The 23,634-nt window shown below is 37.0% G+C and overlaps 2 protein-coding genes across 5 annotated transcripts in view; both read left to right on the forward strand.

Annotated features, from left to right (window-relative positions):
* Nucleotides 1-14,772, forward strand: part of LOC121872292 (general vesicular transport factor p115-like) — a 33,779-nt gene extending 19,007 nt beyond the window's left edge. For 3 of the 4 annotated variants that reach the window (XM_042374982.1, XM_042374984.1, XM_042374985.1), the window contains 9 exons: nt 2,304-2,422; nt 2,789-2,998; nt 3,195-3,486; nt 4,319-4,540; nt 4,737-4,948; nt 5,448-5,537; nt 5,648-5,863; nt 7,094-7,297; nt 7,690-14,772. In XM_042374982.1, the coding sequence (XP_042230916.1) occupies nt 2,304-2,422; nt 2,789-2,998; nt 3,195-3,486; nt 4,319-4,540; nt 4,737-4,948; nt 5,448-5,537; nt 5,648-5,863; nt 7,094-7,297; nt 7,690-7,887 (1,763 nt within the window). In that variant the 3' untranslated portion in view covers nt 7,888-14,772. The remainder of the gene's footprint in view (nt 1-2,303; nt 2,423-2,788; nt 2,999-3,194; nt 3,487-4,318; nt 4,541-4,736; nt 4,949-5,447; nt 5,538-5,647; nt 5,864-7,093; nt 7,298-7,689) is intronic. The other variant, XM_042374983.1, reaches the window with a different exon arrangement.
* A 3,444-nt stretch (nt 14,773-18,216) lies between these two features.
* Nucleotides 18,217-23,634, forward strand: part of LOC121872295 (septin-9-like) — a 36,931-nt gene continuing 31,513 nt past the window's right edge. Inside the window, exon 1 of the mRNA XM_042374988.1 lies at nt 18,217-18,392. The gene's annotated coding sequence lies outside the window, so the exon portion shown is untranslated. The remainder of the gene's footprint in view (nt 18,393-23,634) is intronic.

The following is a 23,634-nucleotide window of genomic DNA, read 5'->3' on the forward strand; positions in this document are numbered from 1 at the left end:
AATGAGTAATGTCTGACTGAAAGCCTTTATCCAAACTTTATTTATTTACAGTATTTTTCTTTTTATTGTACAATCTACTAACTCTTATAAGATTTTGTGTCCCTATTCCACCTCATTTTGTTAGGAATAGAAAAGGGCAAACAGATAGATAACTACATAAACTGCAGTTACTTGAGGTAAATATTGGTATGACTCCCTATTGCTACAGTTAGGTTAGTTTAGGTTAGGTTGGCATTACAATACAGAGAATTAATACAACATTCCATTGATATTTCTTTGACTTCTTACACCTAATAGCCCAGGTGTACTGTTGAGAGTACAGTACAGTACACTACACTGCATTCTGTTTCTTAGTTTTCTTTTGTTTTCTTACAAAGTATTATTACAGTACAGTATTTGTTTATTTATGTTTAAGGTACAGTTGCCAGCAAAAGTCCTCCCACAACTTGCTATGCAGGGCTGTAGGAGAACTTTTGCTGGCAACTGTACATGTAGCAAAATTAACTCGGTTTTTAAATTATTTTTAATTTCTTAGCACTTTTTATTTCTTTGGCACTAAAGTGTGATAATGATCAGGCAACTTATTTGGGATATTGTTGCATTTGTCATTATGCTTCAGTGTCAGAAAAGTTGAGGTGATGAGGATTAAAAAGTGGATGAAACGCTCTGTAACTTGTACTCAGTGTGTGTGTGCAGATCGGGATTATGAAAAAACTTTGATTTTGTTTTTAAACTTTTTTAACAAAGACAATTCTAAGTGTGTACTGTACTAAGAGATACAGTGCATTTTCATTAACATGTAAATGCCACAAAGTTATGTGTAATCACAGCTGCTAACCCACCAAGTGTGGAAAATTGCCGTAAAATGGTAACAATGGTACAGTAATGATGAGATTGTACTGTATAACATTTAGCACATCCAGAACAGGGTGTACAGTACAGTATATGACACTACTGTACTGATTAAAAATTTTGGCAAAGCTCACTATTAATTTTAATTGTGCCTCAATGTGAAACCATGAGACACTGCCTGGCATCATCTAGATGTGTGCAGGTACCGGTATGTTTGTCTGTTGATGCTGTACCTGTATAAAGATTGAAGTCACAGTAAGTCCTTTTTTTTTATTTAATTTTAATGAAGTTTGACTGGAATGATCATAATAATATTTCATATGGATTATTTATTCATAGTTATTGAGGTTCTCTGACCTTCCTGGAGTGATCAGAAACAGATGTTGATATAACACAATCTGTTTTTAGTTCAGTTCTGTATGTACAGTACTTGTTTTATAGATGGAAAGGAACTACTTGTATACCTTATAGGAAGGCGATGCAGTACAACATTATGACCACCTCTCATCACCATGGTGGCCTGTTTATATGAGGAATGAACCATAAATGGGTTAAGTTAGAAACTGGGCCTCACTTGGGCCTGAGTAAACTAAGAAACATGTACTGTATAGAGTCAAGACTTGCTTGGTAACAGTTTGGAACTTGTTTGGTATTTGTTCAACAGCACATTGGTATTCATAGGGGCATAACATCCTGGGATTCATTAAGGAATATTTGTTTTAATGAACAAACTGGGAATTTAGATTACAGTATTTGATAAACTATGACTACAATACCAGTTGGGACTTTTTAATAAGTGTGTATGTGTGTCATGGAACTGAAAATACTGTATATAGTCCTTTGGTTGTATGGCTTTGTGAATGATTACATGCACAGTACAGGGTAATATACTGTATATATTTTGGACACAAGAAAAAGAAATCCAAAATATTTGCTGCTTCGCACTTGCATGACTTAATTATTTACACTTACGTTTTGTTTGATTTTCTGTGCACTGTGTTATTAGTTACATAACATGACTACTTAAAGTAAACCCATGCTGACTGACAAACTTAGGAGTAAATTCTGATTACCCGGTATTTATTTCTGTAAACTTAATTTTTTCTGGAATTACTTAATTATGTAGTCAGTGTTTTGTGTCTTGTTTTTAAAAGTAGAATTATCATATCCTAGATACAGTAACAGCCTATAATTTGGTCTTTTTTGTTTTTTGTGTGAAAACAAACTTAAAAAGAAAAGATGAGGTGAAGTTATTACCAAACTTGTAAATCTTCTGTCAGTTCTCATAGGGCTTAGGGTAAAACAGTGAACTGTTTCTTATACTGTTTACATATAAGCTGTGTTAAATATCAGTACGTGTAATTATAATTTTGTACTAGATTATATTGATTTTTTTTTTTATTATAAATAATGGAAGATGATGAATAAATTGCTATTTATTACTTTACCAGCAAACTCAGTGACAGCGGGACAACTCCTGTGCAGTGGGCTCTTCTCACCAGACCCGGTCTCCAACTGGTTTGCTGCAGTAGCTCTGAGTCACTCCCTAGTTGATAATAACACACAGAAGGTAATTAAGAAATAAAATCTTTGTTAGGAGTTCAGCTTCAACAAACAAGGTTTTATGACTACTATAGTGGATTGGGTGACACATGAACTGATCAACAAACTTGTGGGTTCTCAGGAATCCTCCAATTTTGTGATGAGGTAAATTCCAGAACTACAATAAAACTAAAAATTAGACAAAGGATTTCTCCTTGGTTAATTGCAGCCACTTGCCATGAAAGGCTCAAGGTTGTGTGAAGGATGAGAATATTCAGTGGCCATATTTTTACTGCTTGTGAAAGTAATGTTTCTTATTGGTAAATTTGTTTAAGATAGAGGAAATAGTCTATTTTATTTTTGTGTATGTTAAATTACTTTGTGTTGATTTCAGGAAAACATGTTGCGAGTACAGTTAGCTACCAGTGTGGGAAGTCCACCTGTGTCACTCATGCAACAGTGTACCTCTATTCTGCAAGCTGGAACAAAAGTACTCACTCGTTTTGGCATCCTCATGCTTCTTTCCACCTGGTTGGCTCATTGTCCTGTTGCTGTACAAACTTTCCTTGCCATACCTACGGCAGTCCCATATCTGACTACTCATGTAAGTCGGCTCTGGTAAATTTAGTGAAATTCAAATATTTGGTAATCTGAAAACTAAAGATTGTATGTAATAATAAGTAGTGACTATAAATCACTTTAAGTTGATAACAAATGCAAATTTGGTAGAAATATTGAAATTGTTCTTAATTAAAAAAAAATTATAAAAAATTTTCCACATCTTTAATTCATTTTTACAGGTAGGTGCCAATGAGCATGATGAACTGGAGATGGTTTGTCAGGGTCTCTGTGCATTCTTGCTTGGTCTCTGTGTCCAGTTTAATGATGGCAGTGGCAGTAACTTTTCAAGGGAAAGTCTCAAGCAACTTGTGACTGATCGTATTGGTGCAGAGAATTTCAGTGATAAACTAAGTAATATTTCTAGAACTGAAGTATATACAAAAGCTGCAAAATCACCTCAACAGGCAGCCAAGCAACCTTCAGATCTAGTGTTTGATCACGAATTCTGCAGACTCTTCAAGAGTTTGGAAGGTAAGATCCCACACTTCCCAGAACCATAGGAGTGACTCACTCTATCCTGCCCATCATAGGGGGAACCTGTGCTGCATAAATGGTTCCTTGCTAGTCAAGACAGAATGACCAAACCTTACAATTTTTTGTAGGTATTATGAATAAATAGTAATTATTATTACATCCCAATACAGTAGCTTTATTTGATATTTTTCATCACTGCTAATAGTGGATCAAGCAAAGTTCTTCATTAATTAATCTAACTTTGAACTACTGTACCCGGTACTGTATTTAATCTGAAGTTCAGCTTTTGCTGCATATATCTTAACCAAAGCTCACCAGTAGTTTGAGTGATACAGAGGGAATTTGAGGTCATGGGGTCATAAACCATTCTTAAAAAAATGTTTTTCATCATGACTTGCATTTTACAATGTTTATTGTCGTGGAACTTCATATCCTGGTGTTCCTGGCAAAGAAGATGGTGGTGGTACAGTGTCTACCTGCTATGTCTTGGGTTCAGTTCCTGGTCCAGGGCAAAATCTAAAACTGAAGTTAATACAAGATTACATGGCCTTTCCCTCCCTTATCATAGTCAAGTTTTACGTGCTCAGTTGACGCTGCTCAGTTTACAGATTTTTATTTTTAGGTGTTTTCCAGTGTTTCATACTCTGTAAGTTATGGATTTTAGTGGATTATGCATAGTTTGTATCATAATTTGGTGGTCCACAGTTTGGTGAATCACAAATTGACATTTCATGGACTGGGTGTGATCTACAGTACCCTGTGAAGTATACCTTTAAAGGTTTAACTTTGTCATAGCTGAAATGTTTTATATATTTTTTTAATGTTTCAGTATCATGTGTACGAGCAGTAAATCCTCAGCTGATGGGTGGCAACAGCACGGAGGTGTGTCCAGCAGAAGTCATTAAATACAAAGACATAATACGTGACCAAGATGCTGAGATGAACCAGCTGAGAGAGATCTTGTCAAAAGTCCAGAAAGAATTGAAAGAATTTGAAATTGATAAAGAACAACTGTCAGCCAAAGTCCAACAACTTCATGATGAAAATACCGGTGAGTATGGTGTAGTATAATATAGTGTATTTTATTGTTCATTCCTTCATTTTGAAAAAAGGTTTAGAAAGTATATTGTAGAGAAAAGTTGGTGTGAAAGTCTAGTGAGAAATATCAAAGTGGTTATACACTGGACAAAGTGTAGAGAAATAAGTAATGAAAATATATACAGTAATCTAAAATTTTCTGTCTATAGTGCTGAAAGCCCAGCAAGGTATTGCAGTAGAAGCTACAGGCTCATCCGCACAAGTTAATAATTCAGAAACAAAGATTGACGGCGGTGCTGGTGGTGGTGAACAGTTAACTCAACAAATGGCACTCTTGCAGCAGCAGTTGGCTGAAGTAACCCATGCAAGGGACTACTATTATTATGAAATGTACAAGAAGAATACTGAACTGACAACCTTGGTGAGTACAGTACAGTACAGTACAGTACTTGGCTTATGGAAGGATGATTTTGAAGAAGCATCCTTGTTGGAGCAGATTTAACCTGTATTTTTCTGAATATATTAATAAATGTTTTTAGATTGAGCTTTGGAGGAAATACTGTTATTGCATATCACTCATCCAGAATGAGTTACATGGATTTTGAATTACCAAAGGCAGCGAGTCAATAGGTGCTGTTACTCCACACCACAGGGCATCATATCTGTATAGGTCTGCAAGAGTGAGGAAAGCTCATCAGAATGTTGAACCCTCTCTTAATACCTGAAATGTTGACATATTGAAAATATAACAACTATTTCTAATTGACGTAAGTTTTATATTCATTTTTGATGAGTTGGTATGGTAACAGTATTTAATTCAGAGATAGAAATTCTGAAATTTAACGCATTTTACTTTTAAACCAAACCCAGGGTGCCACACGCTTAAGAATTGTCCTCTTATCATATTTTGTTTTTATCAGCAACAGCAGCAGCAGCAACAACTAGAACAGAAACAGCAAGAGCAGCAGGAGCAGTCAGTTCAACAGGCAGCAGCTATTAATGGCCCACAGGTATCATTTCTTTTATGGTTTTATGATGTTCAGGAGCTTTTTTCTGGTTTTATGTTGTATGAGAACAGTGACATAATCAATTATCCTCACTTTTCTTTTTTACACAACAGGTAAACAATCACCATGACATGCAAAATGCAGCCAACTTCTTTGACACTCTTCCTAACCCTGAGATGGAAAACCTGCGTAAACAGTTAGAAGACCTGCAGCTCGTCCTCTATAATAAGGACTCGGAGATACAACAGTTAAAGGAAACATCTGCACAAACTTTAGCACTCACAGCAGCAGTAGAGAAACCAAATGGATTGACTGATAAAGAAGCAGAGGTATGACCACAGATAATGTAAGTGTAGGCCAAGGTAGGTAGGTAAGACCACAGATAATGTAAGTGTAGGCCAAGGCACTTGCCCGGTGGACAAGCAAATACTTTGAGAGGAAAATACAGTACCTAGACAGAAATTGTCTGGTGCTGTGTAACCCAACTTCACTGTACAGTACTTGTTTAACCAGGGAGATCCATCAACAGACCACTTTTCAGCAGTGTACCAGGATTAGTGACCTATGTCAGGTGCAGCTAATTTGTCTCAACATTAAGCCGTCAACCCGCCTCTAGTCAGTCGCCAAGTTGAGAATATTTCAAAGGAATCACTAAGCTGAGAGGCTATAAATGTAAGGTGATAGGAGTTATGACCTCACATGACAAGTGTTACTGCCACTGAAACCATTTAGACAGACACAAGTGATCTGTGAGTTGATATACACAATAAATTTGAATGTTTTAAGATGTTTATTTAACTTTTCTCTTAAAATCTGGCCAAGAAAATTACTGCCAAAAATTGGTCAGGGCGAGTAAAAAAGATACCCAGGTAAGTAAATTTCAAAAGTCACTTGCTTGGGATAAGTAAATGTTCCACATAATCTGCACAGCCTAGTTTAACCCTTCCCTGCCCTCCTGCTTAGATTGAAGATTCAGGCCCCATGGTAATTGTTGCTAGAAGTTGAATGCATTTTATGTATTTCCTACTTCTGTTTTGGGTGATCTTGTGATTTTTTTTTTTTTTTTTTTTTTATAACTAACTGTACTGAGTTAATTAAATTTACAGTGTATACCTTTGGCATGGAGTACAGTATCATAACGTCATGGAAGATACCAGAATTACTGTGTCACTGACATGAAACAATAAATGATAGAGTAATGGTAAAAATAGCTTTATGATTATAACCACTAGGTATCCAGGTGTAGAATTTTGTGTAAATTGAAAAATGTGTGGTACAGTAGACCTTAAATTGTTCTCCACCTCCAATAGCTAGTGCACAGCAGATATTTTTCTCCTGTAGTTTAATTAATAAAATGTTAAGTTAATCATATTTTTCATTGTCATCACTAATTTTTTGCAGTTATTGTGGCATCATTATTCCACCCCTCCACTAAGTTCAAAACAGTCCAGGGCCATCACAGATCACTGTTGACCATTGATGCCACACTGCCTTTATGTTGTCATCATTAAAACATATTATTTTGTTTATTGTATTCTGTTAATATGAAATCATTGCAGATCTCCAAAGAAGACAGAGATAAAGATGCGAATATGATAAACACTAAGCTAGAACAGGAAAACATATCACTAAAACAGGAAGTAAAAGATGCTGAGACTCATATAAAACAGCTCCAAACTCAGCTTGCAACAGCAAGTGCAGCAGCAGCAGCAGCGGGAACAAGTGCAGGATCTGCAACTGAGGCAAGATGCAGGCAATTGGAAGTAAGTCAAACATTTAATATTTCTTAGTTTTCTTGTGACTAATTTTCATGGTGTGCTTAAAGAACTTGGGATGTGTTGTTGAAGATATGATTTTACAAGAGATTGACATCTTAGAATATACTTAAAAGTGGAAAATTTTAGGTAATAATTGTGTGCATTCTTTGCTGATTCACCTCCTTATAGAGTGAAAAGCAAAGAAAGTTTTGTATGGAGAAACCGTGTATATTGGGTGTTGGGTTGGTATAGGTACTATAAAACCTTTACTCTCTCCTTGGTCACTTAATTATTCTACTTGTGAAAAAATTCTTTTGTAAAAAGAGATTCTGGGAAGTACATATATATATATATATATATAATTTTTTATTTATTTTTTATTTAATTTTTTTTTTCAGGAAGAACTGCACACCATTAAGGGAGAACAAGACGACCTCCTAGTTTTGGTGACTGATCAGGATAGCAAGATGTCTGAATACAGAAGGAAGCTAAGGAGTTATGGTGAGGATGTTACAGAGGATGAAGATGATGATGAGGAGGATGAAGATTATGGCATCAGTGACGATTATGACGATGATCTGGAAGACCTTCAGTGACAAATGGTATTCTCCTAAGGGAGAATACAATCATTAGAATACAATCAATTTATACATTACATTATATGATCACTTACTCATTCTAAAAACAAGGATGGCCATCACAGGAAACACCTTCATATGTTCTTCATCATAGGATTTTTGTTGTACATTTTTACAAATTTAAATTATGCTTATAGAGACAAAAACATACACACAAATGTTGAAAAAGCACATGTGCAGATTAGACCCATTGTTATAGGTGCTTCATGATATATTTATTAGAGCCTTTTTTATTTCTTTATACATTCTTCCATTATGACAGTTCAAGAAGTAAAGGTCAAAGTTGAGACATAGGCAGAGTGTCTATAGAACTGTGATAATCATTAACACTAAAACTCTAAATGTTAATGGTTCAGAACTATTAATGTATTTTTTTATTTAACTGTTACTGTGGGTAGATGTTGTCTGGATCTCGGCTCAGAGTAACCAACTTGTTGAGTTTTAGGGCAATAAATGTAGTACTGTAGTATAGTGTAGTGAAGTTAGGAAGAACTAGAAGTTGATGTATTTTTAATACTGTTAGTTGGGTCATTTTAAGACCTACTGTATATCTCTTGTAAATCTTTCAAATGTAGATAGATTTTGAGGAAAAAATTTTATCAAGTTTTTGAAATTTAATAATCCTCATAGTAACAGCTGCTGCAAATTTTAATTTAGAAATTATTATTAATAATTTGCTGTTTTTGGGCTTCATGATACAGGTATATATTTATAAATATATATTTTTTTATTTTGTGGTTTATACTATAGTTTGAGAATCCATATTCATTGATGATGTGTAGGCTAGGTAGGAAAAGAACTTAGAAGTGGTAGCCATGCAAAAATGATGGTAATTGACTATTTTATTGAAAATTAAGATATATGTAACATTATAAGTTTTCATTTAGAATTAATATTACAAGTACCATAATATATCCCCTGCATTTATTTCAGTACAGTACTGTACGTGTGCGTGTGTGTGCGTCATACACAATAAACCCTCCCTAAAGCACGGTACAGTATTGGGTTAGGTTTGAACAGGATTTAAATACCACGAATTGTCATTCACTGAAGCTTTTGGGAAATAAAAGGTTACATTCCAAGTCCCAAACTTAACGTAACCCAAAAATTCACTTAAATATCTGGGTATTTTTTTTTTCCATATCTTTTATGTTTAGTGAGTCTAAGAGGTATTCAGTTAAACAATACACTGGCAGAACTTTGAGTAAATCCATGGAAAAGTTGATATAAACGTGTGGGTACTACAACAAGTGACAGGTTTGCTCCCCTCTGAGTTGCAAGAAACATCATCTACCCCACTCTGTTCTAACTGGATCATCTGAGTTGTCATGCTTATCTATTATGTGACTAACACAACAGTTCACTACCAGGGTATATTATTCTTGAGAAAGTATCTCCCTCCCTCTCTCTCATTGTCCCCTTCTTCCTCTTCTTTACTCCTGGGAGGAAAAGAAGAAAAGGAAAGGGAGGGAGAGTCCCTTTCTTTCACTTAAGGAGGGAAGAAGGTAAAAGGGGATAAAGAGAGGGAGATTTCCTCTTTCTCTCTCTTGGCATTAACTTACAAGTTTTATAGAAAACAAAAATTTAATGATGGCTCATTTAAATAGTGGTGTGTTCCTACAAAATATAAAACCCACAATCAGAAAGTTATGAAAAAAAAAAGTGAAGTTATAGTCAATGTAATGGACTTCAGCTCTATGGCAGACACATATCTTTCCCCTCCTCTGAGCCTGCAAGAAGCTCCACACCCTCCATCTTTGGGCCAGATTGAGTTGCATTATATATTTACCTTATTTACGCCTTCCTTTTCTTCCTACCTCACGAGAACAAGGAAGAGCAGAAAGAGGGAGGGGGAAGGAAGTAAGATACCAACACTGACATTTTCCTGCCTCTCACTCAACAATGGAGAAAGAAAGGGGGGAGAGATTTTCCCTTCCTTCCATTTTCTTCTCTCACAATCTCTCAGTAAAGTGGAAGAGGGTAGGAGAGAGAGAAGGGAGTGAGAAAGTTGTCTTGTTGTAAATGATTTCTTTGTTTCTTACTCTTCCACAATTTCTCTTTTATAGGAAAAAACTATTTTTGATAATAAATACTTAAGTATTGGGGTTTGCCTATAGAAAAACAAACAAACATCTGATAACAGAAAAACTGAAAGAATTAGTGAAGCCAGAGTCACTGTGGCTCAACCTACTGGTAATCACTTGAGTATGTTTGTTGGTCAGTGCATGCATACATCAGACAGGGAGAGAGAGAGAGAGAGAGAGATTACAGGTCGTGGTTTGCCCTAACTAAGACATGGTGTGATGAGTCTTGACCTTGCTCAGCTCCTTGTTTCTGCTGCACAGATTGGAAAATTACCAGGGGTATGTTTATTCAGCATGATCATACTGTACCTGTATACAGTATATGTGTATATAGAGTACAGGTATATATAAAGTGGAAGAAGTAGTGCAGAAGTTTTGTAGGATATAATTTGGTGCTATGGGGCAAAATTTATTTATTTGCCATTTTTTTATATGAGACTGTTGTAAATCAAAAGCAGTCTCATAACTTCAGTCATAATTATATATATATGTATATATATATATATATTTTTATTCTTTACACATTAATAAGTACAGTAGTCTATTAGTTTAATTTGTTCTCTGTTAACATTTTAGTTATTGTGTAGTGATTTTGAAAATATTAAGTCAAAGGTCAAGGTAAAATTACATTGAGGTGGGTTTTTTTTGTAGGGAAATGGCTATATATTATACCAATGCTCTTATTGTTAACTGTGTCTTAAGTGCTCATTTGAGAATCAATGATAAATGAAGTTATCTCTGATCTACTAAATTATCTTTATTGTACATACTGTTGTTTGGGTTAATATATGAACATTAAAGAACTACTGTAGTAGAATTAAATGCAAAAATCATACGTGAACTCCTTTGCTATCAGACTGAATATTTGGTCATTTGTTTGTACAGTAGTTAAGTCCCTGTTTAGTAAAATATACTACAATACACAGAATAGGTAAAGGTTAATGTTTCATAAATATGCTGACTTACTATAAGGCTTCCATATGCACAAGAACTCTTTATATCAAGCAAAGGTAGAGAGTTGATGGAAGAAACTACTGTCCATAGGTTAGGATATTGAATAGCATACTAACAGTGCTATGGCAGTAGAGCTCACTGGAATATCAATCCGGTAATTTTAATTAGTAAGATAAATGCCACTAAGGCTTATTTAGATATGTAATGTTACTTATTGTACAGAGTTTAAAACAAATTATTATCTGTATTTAGACTTTATGCACTGTACACTGCTAACCTACATCACATTGTTGCAGTTTTGACCATACAATATTACAGGTGTATATAATACTTGGGGGTAAAAAAATCTTTGCTATGAATATTATAAGTGTTGTGTGCTGTAGGGCTTTCCGGGTCTCTTAGTTTGGTGAATCTTTTATGAACATGAGACAAGTGATAAGTTGATGTTTTAAGATTCATATTAAAGTAGATGTTTTCTTAATGTTTGTCTGAATTACAAATATCAGACTGAATTCTTTATATGTCTGAAAACTAACAGCTAGTCAGTAGGTATTGTGGAAGTATAGTGGTACATGCTGTGTAAAGTGTACTGTATCATTGTGTTTCATCATTCTTGTTATTTGTGTGTTTTAGAGTTAAATATTCATGTGTAATGTTAAAGCTCAGGAAAGATGACTATATAAATGAAATCATTATCCTTGCTCCTGGTCTTCATGTACAGTACATTGACCTTGGAAGCACTTGCAGGTTGTATGTTATTGAAAGATTTGATATACAGTATATATTCCAACTTTCCTCATCAAGGTGACTTACAGGTACTTATGAACTATGGTACACTGTAGTTTGCTTGTTTGTATCATCAACATACAATTCCATGACTTAATTCTTTAACCAAATTTGCTGGGCGTTGAAAATGACAGCCACAACAAAGTGTGTTATCACAGTTATAGGAAGGTAGGAGAAGAAGACCTGTATGTATGTATATGTGTGTGTGTGTGTGTGCAAGTTGTATATGTGTGTGGTGCAATATAAATATACAGTAGCAGTGTAAATATCCTCTTAGTCCTTTTTCTTACTATATTTGAAGGCTTTTAAGTGGAATTCACTGCTTTGATTCTTTTTATCTTCAATCTATTGCATACAGCACTTTAATATTAATTTCAGCAGACATTTAATAAACTCCTTGATTATTTAATCCTCTTTATGTCCTACATACTGTACTGTACTTTTTTCATGTCTAGATCAAGTTTATCCAGCACAAAACTATTATAGTGTAGTTCACTCTCAAAACTTTGTGGTATTTCAAATAACAACTAGATGTTTTTTATAACATACAATTCAGAGAACTTAAATGATGGGATCTCATGATTTTGACCTGTGGTCTTTTCAATGCTATGTTGAACAACTTGATGAAATTTGGTGACATTCCCATAATCATTGGGGCAAATATCTGTGTTTTGACAAACTTTTATCTAGATGGACAAGACAAACTGACATAACAAACAGCATATGTCCCTAAACACAGACACTGGGATCGTGTAAGCTGCTGTAATCACGAAGAAAGGCTTGTTGATGGAAGGGAAGTACTGTACATTAAAGTCCACTTTAAGTTGACATAGTTGTTAGTGTAAGAATCAGTTGCATAGTAAACTTGGTCTTCTTTTGTAGTAAAATTAGACTTATGGGTAGTTTTAATTCTGCTAATGCAAGGAAATGTACAGTAGTAGCATTTGTTCATGAAAGAAATAGGTGTCAGCAGTTTGCCTAATCATTCCAAACTGTGACCCACTTATCAATACTGTAACTGTCCTCTTAAGTCACTGTAAATCTTTATTAACCAAATACTTTAGGCAGCAGAAGAATCACCAATCAGCACATGAGGCTCATGAGGTGCAAGCTTAATATCCGAATCCACTACTTTTTGTTAGTTGGTAATATGAGTTTTAAACCTCCATCCAGCTGATCAATGAGAGCTAAAAGCTTCCATCAGTGTATATCCATCGAACATTGATAACAGTAACTTGAATAATTTATGAGGGTTATAAAAGTATGGTGCCCAACTTGTGAAGGATATTTATTGACCTGTTGATTCTCACTTCATGACAGGGCAGCCCCCAAGGGAAACAGTGTACTGTACTGTATTTGTCACAGCTTTGTGCAGTATTTAAGAATGATTCAGTTGTTATTTATAAGTTGTAAGATACATTAGATGTCACACAACAATGATAATGCATACTTCTCATTTGATTGCTTTTGGGTATCTAGTAGATTTAAGCCATAAACTGTTTATTTATTCTGTATTCAATATAGTTTCCAACAGGTATTGTCTCCTGCTTCCCATTCTGTCTTTACAATGCAGGTTTTCTCCAGACCCCCTGGTTTCATCTTGTATAGTACTAACACTGGCCCTATAAAGGGCAGACTAATTAGGAATACTTGTAATGGAGGATGGATTAAACAAGCCACCAGCTTCCCTCCCTTGGCAAGTAATGAATGAGAAAAGTTAATATCCAGACAATCACCCATATTCCTCCTCCTCTCGGCTGTAAACTAGACTATCATTTTGTCCTTGTGTATCACTTATGATCTCTACTCTTCTTTCCTCCCTGTGACGTACCCTAATTTATCCGTCCTGTGTAAAGTAAGTGCATAAAGTCGGTTTTCATTTTAGTTTTATCCTAGACGACAAGGAATGACTGACATCCTTGAGGAAGTGAGTTGTCCAGAAAGTTGACACACAATAAATAAGCTCACTGATGATGTACAATATGTGTTAGACTTGTGCTAAGTGAAGGTCCCAAAGATCAGTGGATTCAGGTTTGGAAAATACCAAGAGTTGTTACGAATAAAGAGCGTATGTATAATTCATTAGAAGTTTTTCACCTCTTGATGCTTATAAAATTTTGATATCAATAAAAAATTATGTTGTTTCACACTTTTTGATCACCAATTGTACAATGTGTCACTAACTACATGCCCTACTGATAAACACTGCAATGTATATATATATATTTATTCAATTTTATCTCATAGTTCCAGAAACAAAAGCTGTAAATGTAAATAGAATGTATTTATAGCATGTGACTACTGTACTGTGTATGTTTATATTATGGAGATTTAAATTCTTATTTGGAAGGATATTAATCTGTGGATCTTTCCTTTTTATACATTACCCTACTTGATAGGCTCTCTTGATACATGGGTTGGTTGGTTTTCTTCGTCATCTAATGGCCGAACACCTTCCTTTAATCAACTCGTGTGTTTCGCACCAAGTCCATGAATTGGAAACCTAGATAAATCCTCAAACAATCGTACCTCGAATTAATTCATTAATTAGTTAAAGCGTCAATTCACAGTTCAGCCAAGAACCTGAAGCTTTTGCTATAGAAGTAACAACTATCATTTAATGTGAAAATTAACAAATTTTAACACAGTAGTGTACAGTACACATATCTCCTGTCTGCCATATTGTAATTCCAAACATCAGTCCCTCCAGTACGAGCAGACTCGGCCATGACGTGGGATTTTAGGGTAATTCCTTCCCTTCTTATTTTGTTTTGATTTTTTTCTTTTTATTTGTTATTATCTAAGGCTTGTTAGTCAACCTTTTTTTTTATCTTCTAATAAGAAAGATTTTCTGGTGTGACACATACATACTGTACAGTATATGTACTGTACAGTATTTGGGAAAGAAAAAATATTGGCCATATTCCTTTTAAGTAATTTATCAATTATTGATGGATATAGTCAATATTCTACATTGTTATAAGAATTTATTGTTATACAATAAATTGCTGAATTTTTATCTTGCATTTATTTAAAATGGGAAATAACCACTCAGTGCTGTCACTACAGTACTTCATTACTGATATTCTTTCATACCTGTACAGAGTTAAAGAAACCTCCAAGACTTATTACTAAAAACAATTTCTGGAAGACTGCAGTTCAATACTGTACTGTCATCCTGTCTGATCACCAAAATGTGTTAAATACTATTAGTTCATTGAGAACTTTTAAAAGAAGGCTACCAGACTGATGCCTACACTACAACACCTCAAGTACATGTACTAAGAGAGGTGATTTACTGAAGTTTATATGCACCCCAGAGAACATTACTCAGTCACGTTCATATCTCAAGTTTGTGGATGCCCACCACACTAGAGGTCACAGCCTCAAATTAAAGAAGCCTCATGAATAGAAATTTAGCAAAGCAAGCTCTGGAGTAAGAATTATGTAATCCTGGAATAACTGGCCGGAGAATGTTGTGAGACGGCACGGAGTGTGAGCTTATTTATAAGCCTTAAATAACTGTAACCATCAGATGATGTTAGCTGTAGGTATGGCGACCAACATCAATGGATGTTTCATATTTCTTGCATGTCAGCTTTTGTACATATTAGGGAGCCAGATTTGACCAACACTGTCTTGTGTTCAGGTACATACTAGAGCCAGTACTGTACTTGCCAACAGAGAAATTACTGATCGGCTATAGAGCTGAGCAGTGGCCAAGAGGATAGTGTTATAAAGAGGATATATGTGAATAAAAGAACATTTACAAAGGCAGTCATAGAGAGTCCATCTACCGGGGTAATTAATTTTTCTCATCATTTCTCTCCTCGTCTGCTTGCTTTCCTGTGTCCTGTTTTCTCTTTTATAAAACAGTCATGGGCTGTTTGACGGCATTTATGATGACCTCCTTGCCCTGATCTTGTTTCAAGAATACCACCTTTTTGAGGCTCTGGAGAGGTCTCGAAGTTTCGATATTTTGAGTACTACTAGCTAATAATTCCCACCAGGAAACTTGCTTTGAGACTCCTCCAAAGCTTCGAAAAGTGCAGTTATCATAAATGGCGTCGTACACCCCATAACTGTTCTTGAATGTACAGTAGACCACGATATGCAAAGGGTTTGTATTCCCGTAATGCCATTTGTTATGCGAGAACCGTGTAACAAATGGTAGAGCCCGTGTACTATTGGAAGTTATGTTCCTGGGAGAAAAACTGTTGGTCAACTGGGATGTTTTTCACAAAGTTCATCACTATATATATATATATATATATATATATATATATATATATATATATATATATATATATATATATATATATATATATATATATATATATATATATATATATATATATATATATATATATATGTATGTCCTGTAAAAGTAGTATTAAAGAAAAAATTTATTAAAAATGATGAATAATGTACAGTACAGTTATGCATATTCTGGATAGCCAATCAGCCAATCCGTCTTGTCAACATGACGGCTAAAGTTCGCTTTCGTTAAAGGGGTTTACACACAAAAAAAGGGGTTAATGTAAAATAGAAAATACGTAAGTTAGGATTCTCGGGATGGTTATGGACCATTATCAGTTAAAATAAGACTATTATTGTTTTTTGTCGAATTTGTGCATTTAAGTGATTGGCACCTTTTCTTCTTTATATAGTGCTCAAGCAAACATTCATTTAAACCAACAACAAGAAGGTGTGAAGCACTTAATTGCACAAATTCGAAAAAAATATAGTCTTAGTATCACCGAGAATGACCCATATCCTATGAATCTTAACTTATTTTTTTTTTACCAATACCTGTTCCAGCTGCCACTTATTTGAATGTTCTCATCACTTAATAGCTTACAGTCCATAGACATTGTTAATTTGAATCAATTTAGTTTTTTAATACTCTTTATTATTTTTTAACATAATTATATCTAATATATTATACAGTGGGAAAAGAACCATCAGTCACGTTCTAAACAATGTATTTATTCCAAGTATTGGTCAGACTGCAACATTAGTTGGGCTTTGTTGGTGCGTTGTCTGAAAAACCAAAATGCGCACAACATTTACAATACCTGGGGCCTGAGATAAGCTATTCTCGAGGTAAGGAAAATTTTGTCCAAGCAAAAAATCTCTTAAAATGTGTGTTTGGAAAATGTACATTGTTGGGTAAATAGTGGAAGACTGGACTCTTGCCTCCCATAGCTTGGTAAGTCGTAATGGTATGTACCAGCCTCCCGATATGAGCCTTATGTGACAACCAAGCCTGTGGTGGTTCCTTTGGTAGACTAATGCTTATGAGTGACTATGTGCTGATCCTAAAACAAAGGTAACTCACCAAATTAGTGTCTTTTTACTGTTACTTTTATCCTCTTCACCACTGATCGGCTCGTTAGCCTCTTGGGTGATCGGTCACGTCTCTGTCACGCACTGTTGGCAAGTACTGGGCATGCACCGGCTCCTGAATGTACCTGAACCTGCTCCAGTGTTGGTCAAGTCTGGTCTTGAAAGAGCTCACACTCGGTGCCGTCACAACACTCTCTGGTAGATTGTTCCAAGAGTTCACAACTCTCACTCCGAAAAAGTTTGCCCTCACAGTTTTCTGGACTTGCGGCTTCTTCAATCTTGAGCTGTGACCCCTTGTGGGGCGAGCGTCAGCCGATCTCTGATGGTGAACAGCGAGCCGATTCGCTGGAGTATTATGTTAACTTGTTTCTGATATTTGCCAAAACCAGCAATACCAACTTCGGTGGCTAAATAGTGAACTAACAAGGTTTAACTTCTGTGCAGGAACGACAGTGTGTCGGTCGTGTTCTAATGTCAGCATTTAAAAATTTATGAATATAATGTTGCTAAGTGACGAAATGCCCGCGAACTGCCAAAACCCGTGTTGTAAACGTGCAAAGTACGATGGTCGAGTCAAACCTGCTGGAACAGTAAATGTCAAGACAGACTAGGACTTACAGCAAGACGCTAGACTAAAACATGAGACCACTGTGTTTGGTTGCCCCGACATTGCATAGGATTTATAACAATTGAATCATTTTAACAATATCTGCAATACTATATAGTTAAAAAACTGAAATAATGCTTATAAAGGGGTTTCACATGGTTTTTTGCACACCTTTCATCAAAGGTGTTGTGCAACATTTATATTACACTATGTTGTCAGAACGGTTGTGTATGTATAGCAACTTTTAAGAAAAAAATATATGTTCATCTCGCTATAAATTTTGTCAGTCGTGCTTAACGTAGTCTTAAACGAGGATAAACACATTGAGAAAAAAAATAATGGTTGGGAAAGTAGGAGAGCAGGGGCACGTTGTTTACAGTAGGGTAGAAAGAGGTGTGGCCCGAGGGGTGTGGCTGGCGGTGTGTGAGGCTGGGGTAGGAGGGAGCGGCGGGTGGAGAAGTGGCCGGTGTGGAGCCTCACCCTCCCCCAGCCTGGGCCAGACGAGACGCCTCAGAGCTCAGACCTCACTTAGTCAGTTGTGGTGTGGCAGTGGTGGCGTCGACAGTGTTGTGTGGAGCCTCCTGTGACCGGTGAGGACCCGGCCAGTCCCCACGTGACACCTCTGGAGTATTTACTATAAAGCGACGCTGCACACTTAACCATCATCAGATAGGCAGACAAAAGTAAGTACTGTACACATTTATTACATTTCACGACTCAGGCAGTTGCACACCATGTTTATATCCATTTTAGGCATCTCATTAGGTTATAATAATTATGCACCACGACCGAGATTTTATTCAGTAAAATCTTCATACCAATTTACATTAGTTCACCATGTACACAGACAGTACAGGTATATATTATACTTAGTTTTAATGTGTATGTCTCATTACAACTAGATTCAGGCGACCCGTTTATGATTATGGTCACAGCTTGAAGTAATTTAATTCCATTAATTTTATCTATATGTGACAGGAAGAGTAAATTATTTTTAGATATATATTAATATTCGTATGTACGTTCAGGTGTCACCTATAAAGTTTTGTACATTTATTTTAATCCTAAATCTGAATCAGAACTTGCTCACAGTCTGATAATGATTTTGAGGAACACAAGCGGCCTTGATATGACGGTGACTCAAGACCTCCCCTGTGTTGACAGTACCACCCTTCCCCCACCACCACCACAGTCATTTATTGTCTGTTTTCTACTACACTACCACACTGTCTGCCACACACTTACTTTCTACCACACTGCCACACTGTCTTCCACACGCTCACACTGTCTACCACTATACCACACACTCACTGTCTGCCACACAGTCTACCACATTTTCACAGTCTTAAACTCTCACTGCCCTCTACATTCTCACTGTCCACCACACTTTCTACATCACTTGCATTCTCTACTATACTCACACTGCTTCCCACACTTTCCACCACACTTCTACACTGTTGATCCACTCACATTCTATCAAACTTCCCCGCACCCTGTCGCTGAACAAGTTACGTGTTATTTAGTTTTTATGTGACTATTAGTAACTCGAAGGTGTGTCGACAGTTGTGAGTTAAGCTTATGGAACTCTTCCTCCTCACGTCTTCCCGTCAGCTACAGGTTGTTGTTATTCTTTAAAATGCAGGTCTTCCACGTCTTATCTTCGTTAGTCTCTTCACGGCCTATTCTCGATGAGGACATTTGTTCGTGGGGAATTATTTGCTTAATATTTTTAACCTAAAATATGGGGCTGCACGGTCACTGGACCAACTTAAGATCTTCAATATATACTGACTGCATAAATACACCTGTTAGATATCAGTTTTCATAATGAGTAAAAAAAAAAAAACAGGAATCATGTGCAAACAGGAGATCGTGTAGCCCGTGGCATTGACCTGTATGTGTGTGTACACGAGTACTGTATGTGCGTGTCTCGCTTACAAAGTATCAGAGATAAACATACTGTTAACGACGATACTACACAATACTTAATGAGCGATACTGACATTGAAACAGTTTATTATTAGCCAGAAAAATACAGATTCAGAGTGGATAATATTAACATGGCTGAGCCAGTGAGAGCCTGAGCATATAAGTATTTAATTTTTAGGTGTACAGGGACAGGATCTGCGCGAATCTGAACTTCTGTGGGGGAAGAGTCCTGCCTGTTGCTACCTAACCAGACACGGATCTGCTCGCTGTGGTTTCTGGTGGCTAGATAACTTCTACAGTTACACCTCAGATAACATGGGGCGTCTGCCTATCTTGGTGGTTGGTACTACCTAATTCCGTTTAATATTTCAGGTGTCAACAACCCATTGATGTTCCTTACTTCATTTGGAATGTAAGGTTGTGTGCACAGTACCCGGGGTTGTTATGAAGGCAGCTGTGTTATATAGTGTAGTGGAGCTGAGGTTGGTTACTGGTGCTCCATAGTGTTGACACCATGTATGTCCTTAATTGTTTACATTAAGGCCCATCTCCCAGCTGCAGGGATAACAGAGCCGCAGGCAACACGACCCGTCAGCGTCGCCTACTCTTTTCTGAGTAGTCCTTCATAATGGTGCCTTTTGGTACCAGCTGGTGACGTCTGACCAGTGTTTGCTGTTATTTTCCCACGTGAGTTGTGCTTCTGCTTCTCGCGCAGTAACCTTAGTCTGGCGGAGAGTGCATGGTAGTTAAGCATAATGACTAGATATTCTTGTTTCGGCATAAGCTGTCTGATTAATAGATTCATTGCCCGGTATGCCAGTATGGTTCGGGATCAATAGAGAAGCACAAACTCCAGTGCTTATGAACGCTTGTACGTATGTTCTAAACTCTTAAGAAACAAACGTTATCAATAATCAGGGTCATTTAATTACACATGATCCAAAACCTCACATTAGCCAGCACGCGATTCTTGAAGCCTCGAAGGGAACTAGAGTTAACTATGCCTGGACCAATTGTGGTTCCTTGCGGGACACCACTACATGATTGATATTGAGGCCTTACTACATTCTGTTACGTAAAAGGTGAACCACAAGTAACTTAAGCCTCTAATGCCAGAGAAGTCCAACTTTGATGGTAGAATACTGTGGTCGACGGTATTAAGGGGTTTAATGAATACTCAACTGCGTTCATGTATTCATCGTTGCTTTAAAAATACCACTAGCGAAACATAGTGGCAGATACCGGGGATCTTCTTGTTCTTAGACCATACTGTAAGGATATTATCATTAAAATAATACTCGTCTACTACACGTTAGCTTCTTGATTACTGTAGTTAAGCGGGGGAGAGGGATATGGGTCTGTGTTCCTTCATTCTCTCTCTCCAGGTGTTATAAGGCAGTAAAGACGGTAACAGTTCTTACAGTCTGTCGTTATCTAGTTGCAACAGAATCAGTGTTAGCAGGAGTCTGGTCTTCACGGTGATAGCAGTAGTAGTGGTGATAATGAAGCCAACAGTGGTGTCAGCAGTAACGGGAGAATTAATACCAACAGCGACAATGGTAACTACAACTGGAGTGTGTGCTGGCTAACAGGTACAACAGCTCTCTCTACCCCCCCAACGGTATCAGTAGGGAGAACAAGAGTGGGGACAACGGCAGGAACAAGAACAGTGACAACAACAGGGACAACGGCAGGAACAACAACAGTGACAACAACAGGGACAACGGCAGGAACAACAACAGTGACAACAACGGACAACGGCAGGAACAACAACAGTGACAACAACAGGAACAAGATCAGGGACAGCAACAGGAACAACAACAGTGACAACAACAGGAACAAGATCAGGGACAACAACAGTGACAACAACAGGGACAACGGCAGGAACAACAACAGTGACAACAACAGGAACAAGATCAGGGACAACAACAGGAACAACAACAGTGACAACAACAGGAACAACAACAGTGACAACAACAGAACAAGGGACAACAACAGGAACAAGATCAGTGACAACAACAGGAACAAGATCAGGGACAACAACAGGAACAACAAGCAGGACAACAACAGAAACAAGATCAGTGACAACAACAGGAACACAACAACAGGAGGGACAAGACAGGACAACAGGACAACAACAGGAACAACAACAGTGACAACAACAGGAACAAGATCAGATCAGGAACAACAACAGGAACAACAACAGTGACAACAACAGGAACAAGATCAGGGAACAACAACAGTGACAACAACAAACAGTGACAACAACAGGAACAAGATCCAGGGACAACAACAGGAACAACAACAGTGACAACAACAGGAACAAGATCAGGGACAACAACAGGAACAACAACAGTGACAACAACAGGGACAACGGCAGGAACAAGAACAACAACAGTGACAACAACAGGGACAACAACAGGAACAACAACAGTGACAACAACAGGAACAAGATCAGGGACAACAACAGGAACAACAACAGTGACAACAACAGGGACAACGGCAGGAACAACAACAGTGACAACAACAGGAACAAGATCAGGGACAACAACAGTGACAACAACAGGAACAAGATCAGGGACAACAACAGGAACAACAACAGTGACAACAACAGGGTACAAGATCAGGGACAACAACAGGGTACAAGATCAGGGTTGCGGTGGTGTGCGCGTGGCTGGGAGCATGCAGTATGAGGCGGGAAGGAACAGGTTTCCTAATGGTGGACCCGCCAGTGTGTGTGAGTGTACCAGCTGTGGCAAGAAGCCCACTCACCCTAACCTTACGTTCAGCCTCAGGTGGTGGCATTAATTTTAGCCTGTGTGTGTACTGCGTGTTGCTGGGAGTGAGGAAGGTGGGTGATTACTCGGTGGTTTGGTTGAGGTGTTTGTATCTCACTTACCAGACGGAGAGGCTTTGTTACCCTATACAGAATCTTCTCACCAAAATTATTAACAGTTTAAGGTCACAGGTTAGGTTGGGTTTTGAGGTTAGGTTAGGTTTGAGGTTAGGTTAGAGGTTAGGTTAGGTTAGGACCAATTAATTTAAACATCAGTTTTGTCCCTTACTTAGTATACCCAGACGCTATTCTTTACTTTTTTTTTCTTTTCTTTTTTAATTCTTCGAGGTTAAAGGTCAAACAAACTAAAAAATTATCAGGATATTTTGAGCTGCAGTTTGGTCATGTTATGGTGAAAGTTGAGACTATTATGCCTTGTTATATGTCACACACACACACACACACACACACACACACACACACACACACACACACACACACACACACAGTCTGATAACATTTTACAGGGGTCAGAGGTCACCCAAAAGGCACTGAATGTGGTAGACATGTAACATTCGCTTGTCTGTTTATTTGTTTATATATCTCACTAAGGTCAAGAAAATACCTTGTTTATGTCATCCTTATATAGTGTTAACCTGAGAATTTAATTTAGATAAGTAATATTTTGGACTTTTATTATATATTTTATTTTTATTTATTTTTTATTACTGTCTCAATTAGTAAGTTGTAGGGACTTTCTATACTTGGGTCGATATTTCTGATTTAAGTAACAGGTTCAAAGAGTCCTACCCTCCTAAGTGCCGCGTTCCTTCAGTCGTTGTAAGGAACGAATTCATGCATTAGGCCTTTTGTATCTACTCCATCAAAACATTTACCATACAGTAATATAAACATTTATATACATATCGATTTATATTAGTTTATTTCAATACATATTAGCTCTCTGGATACGAGTTTGTGTAGAAAGCTCCCCTTCTGACCTAGCTGACTATGATTAGGCCTGAGCAACACACTCCCCCCACCCCCACACACACACACTCGCTCCTCAGGTACAGTGTTTCTTATCGTGGGTTCCTCTGGTGGCCATTGGTAGTCAAGTGACGAGAACCTGTTACTTCCTGGAGGAGGTATTGTTGGTTGCTCATCACGTATTATTAACAGGTTTAGTGTATGTGTTTGTTATGTAGGGGTGCTCTCCA

Source organism: Homarus americanus, unplaced genomic scaffold (assembly GCF_018991925.1).
Source record: "Homarus americanus isolate GMGI-L3 unplaced genomic scaffold, GMGI_Hamer_2.0 scaffold5589, whole genome shotgun sequence".
In the NCBI taxonomy this organism is placed as follows: Eukaryota; Metazoa; Arthropoda; class Malacostraca; order Decapoda; family Nephropidae; genus Homarus; species Homarus americanus.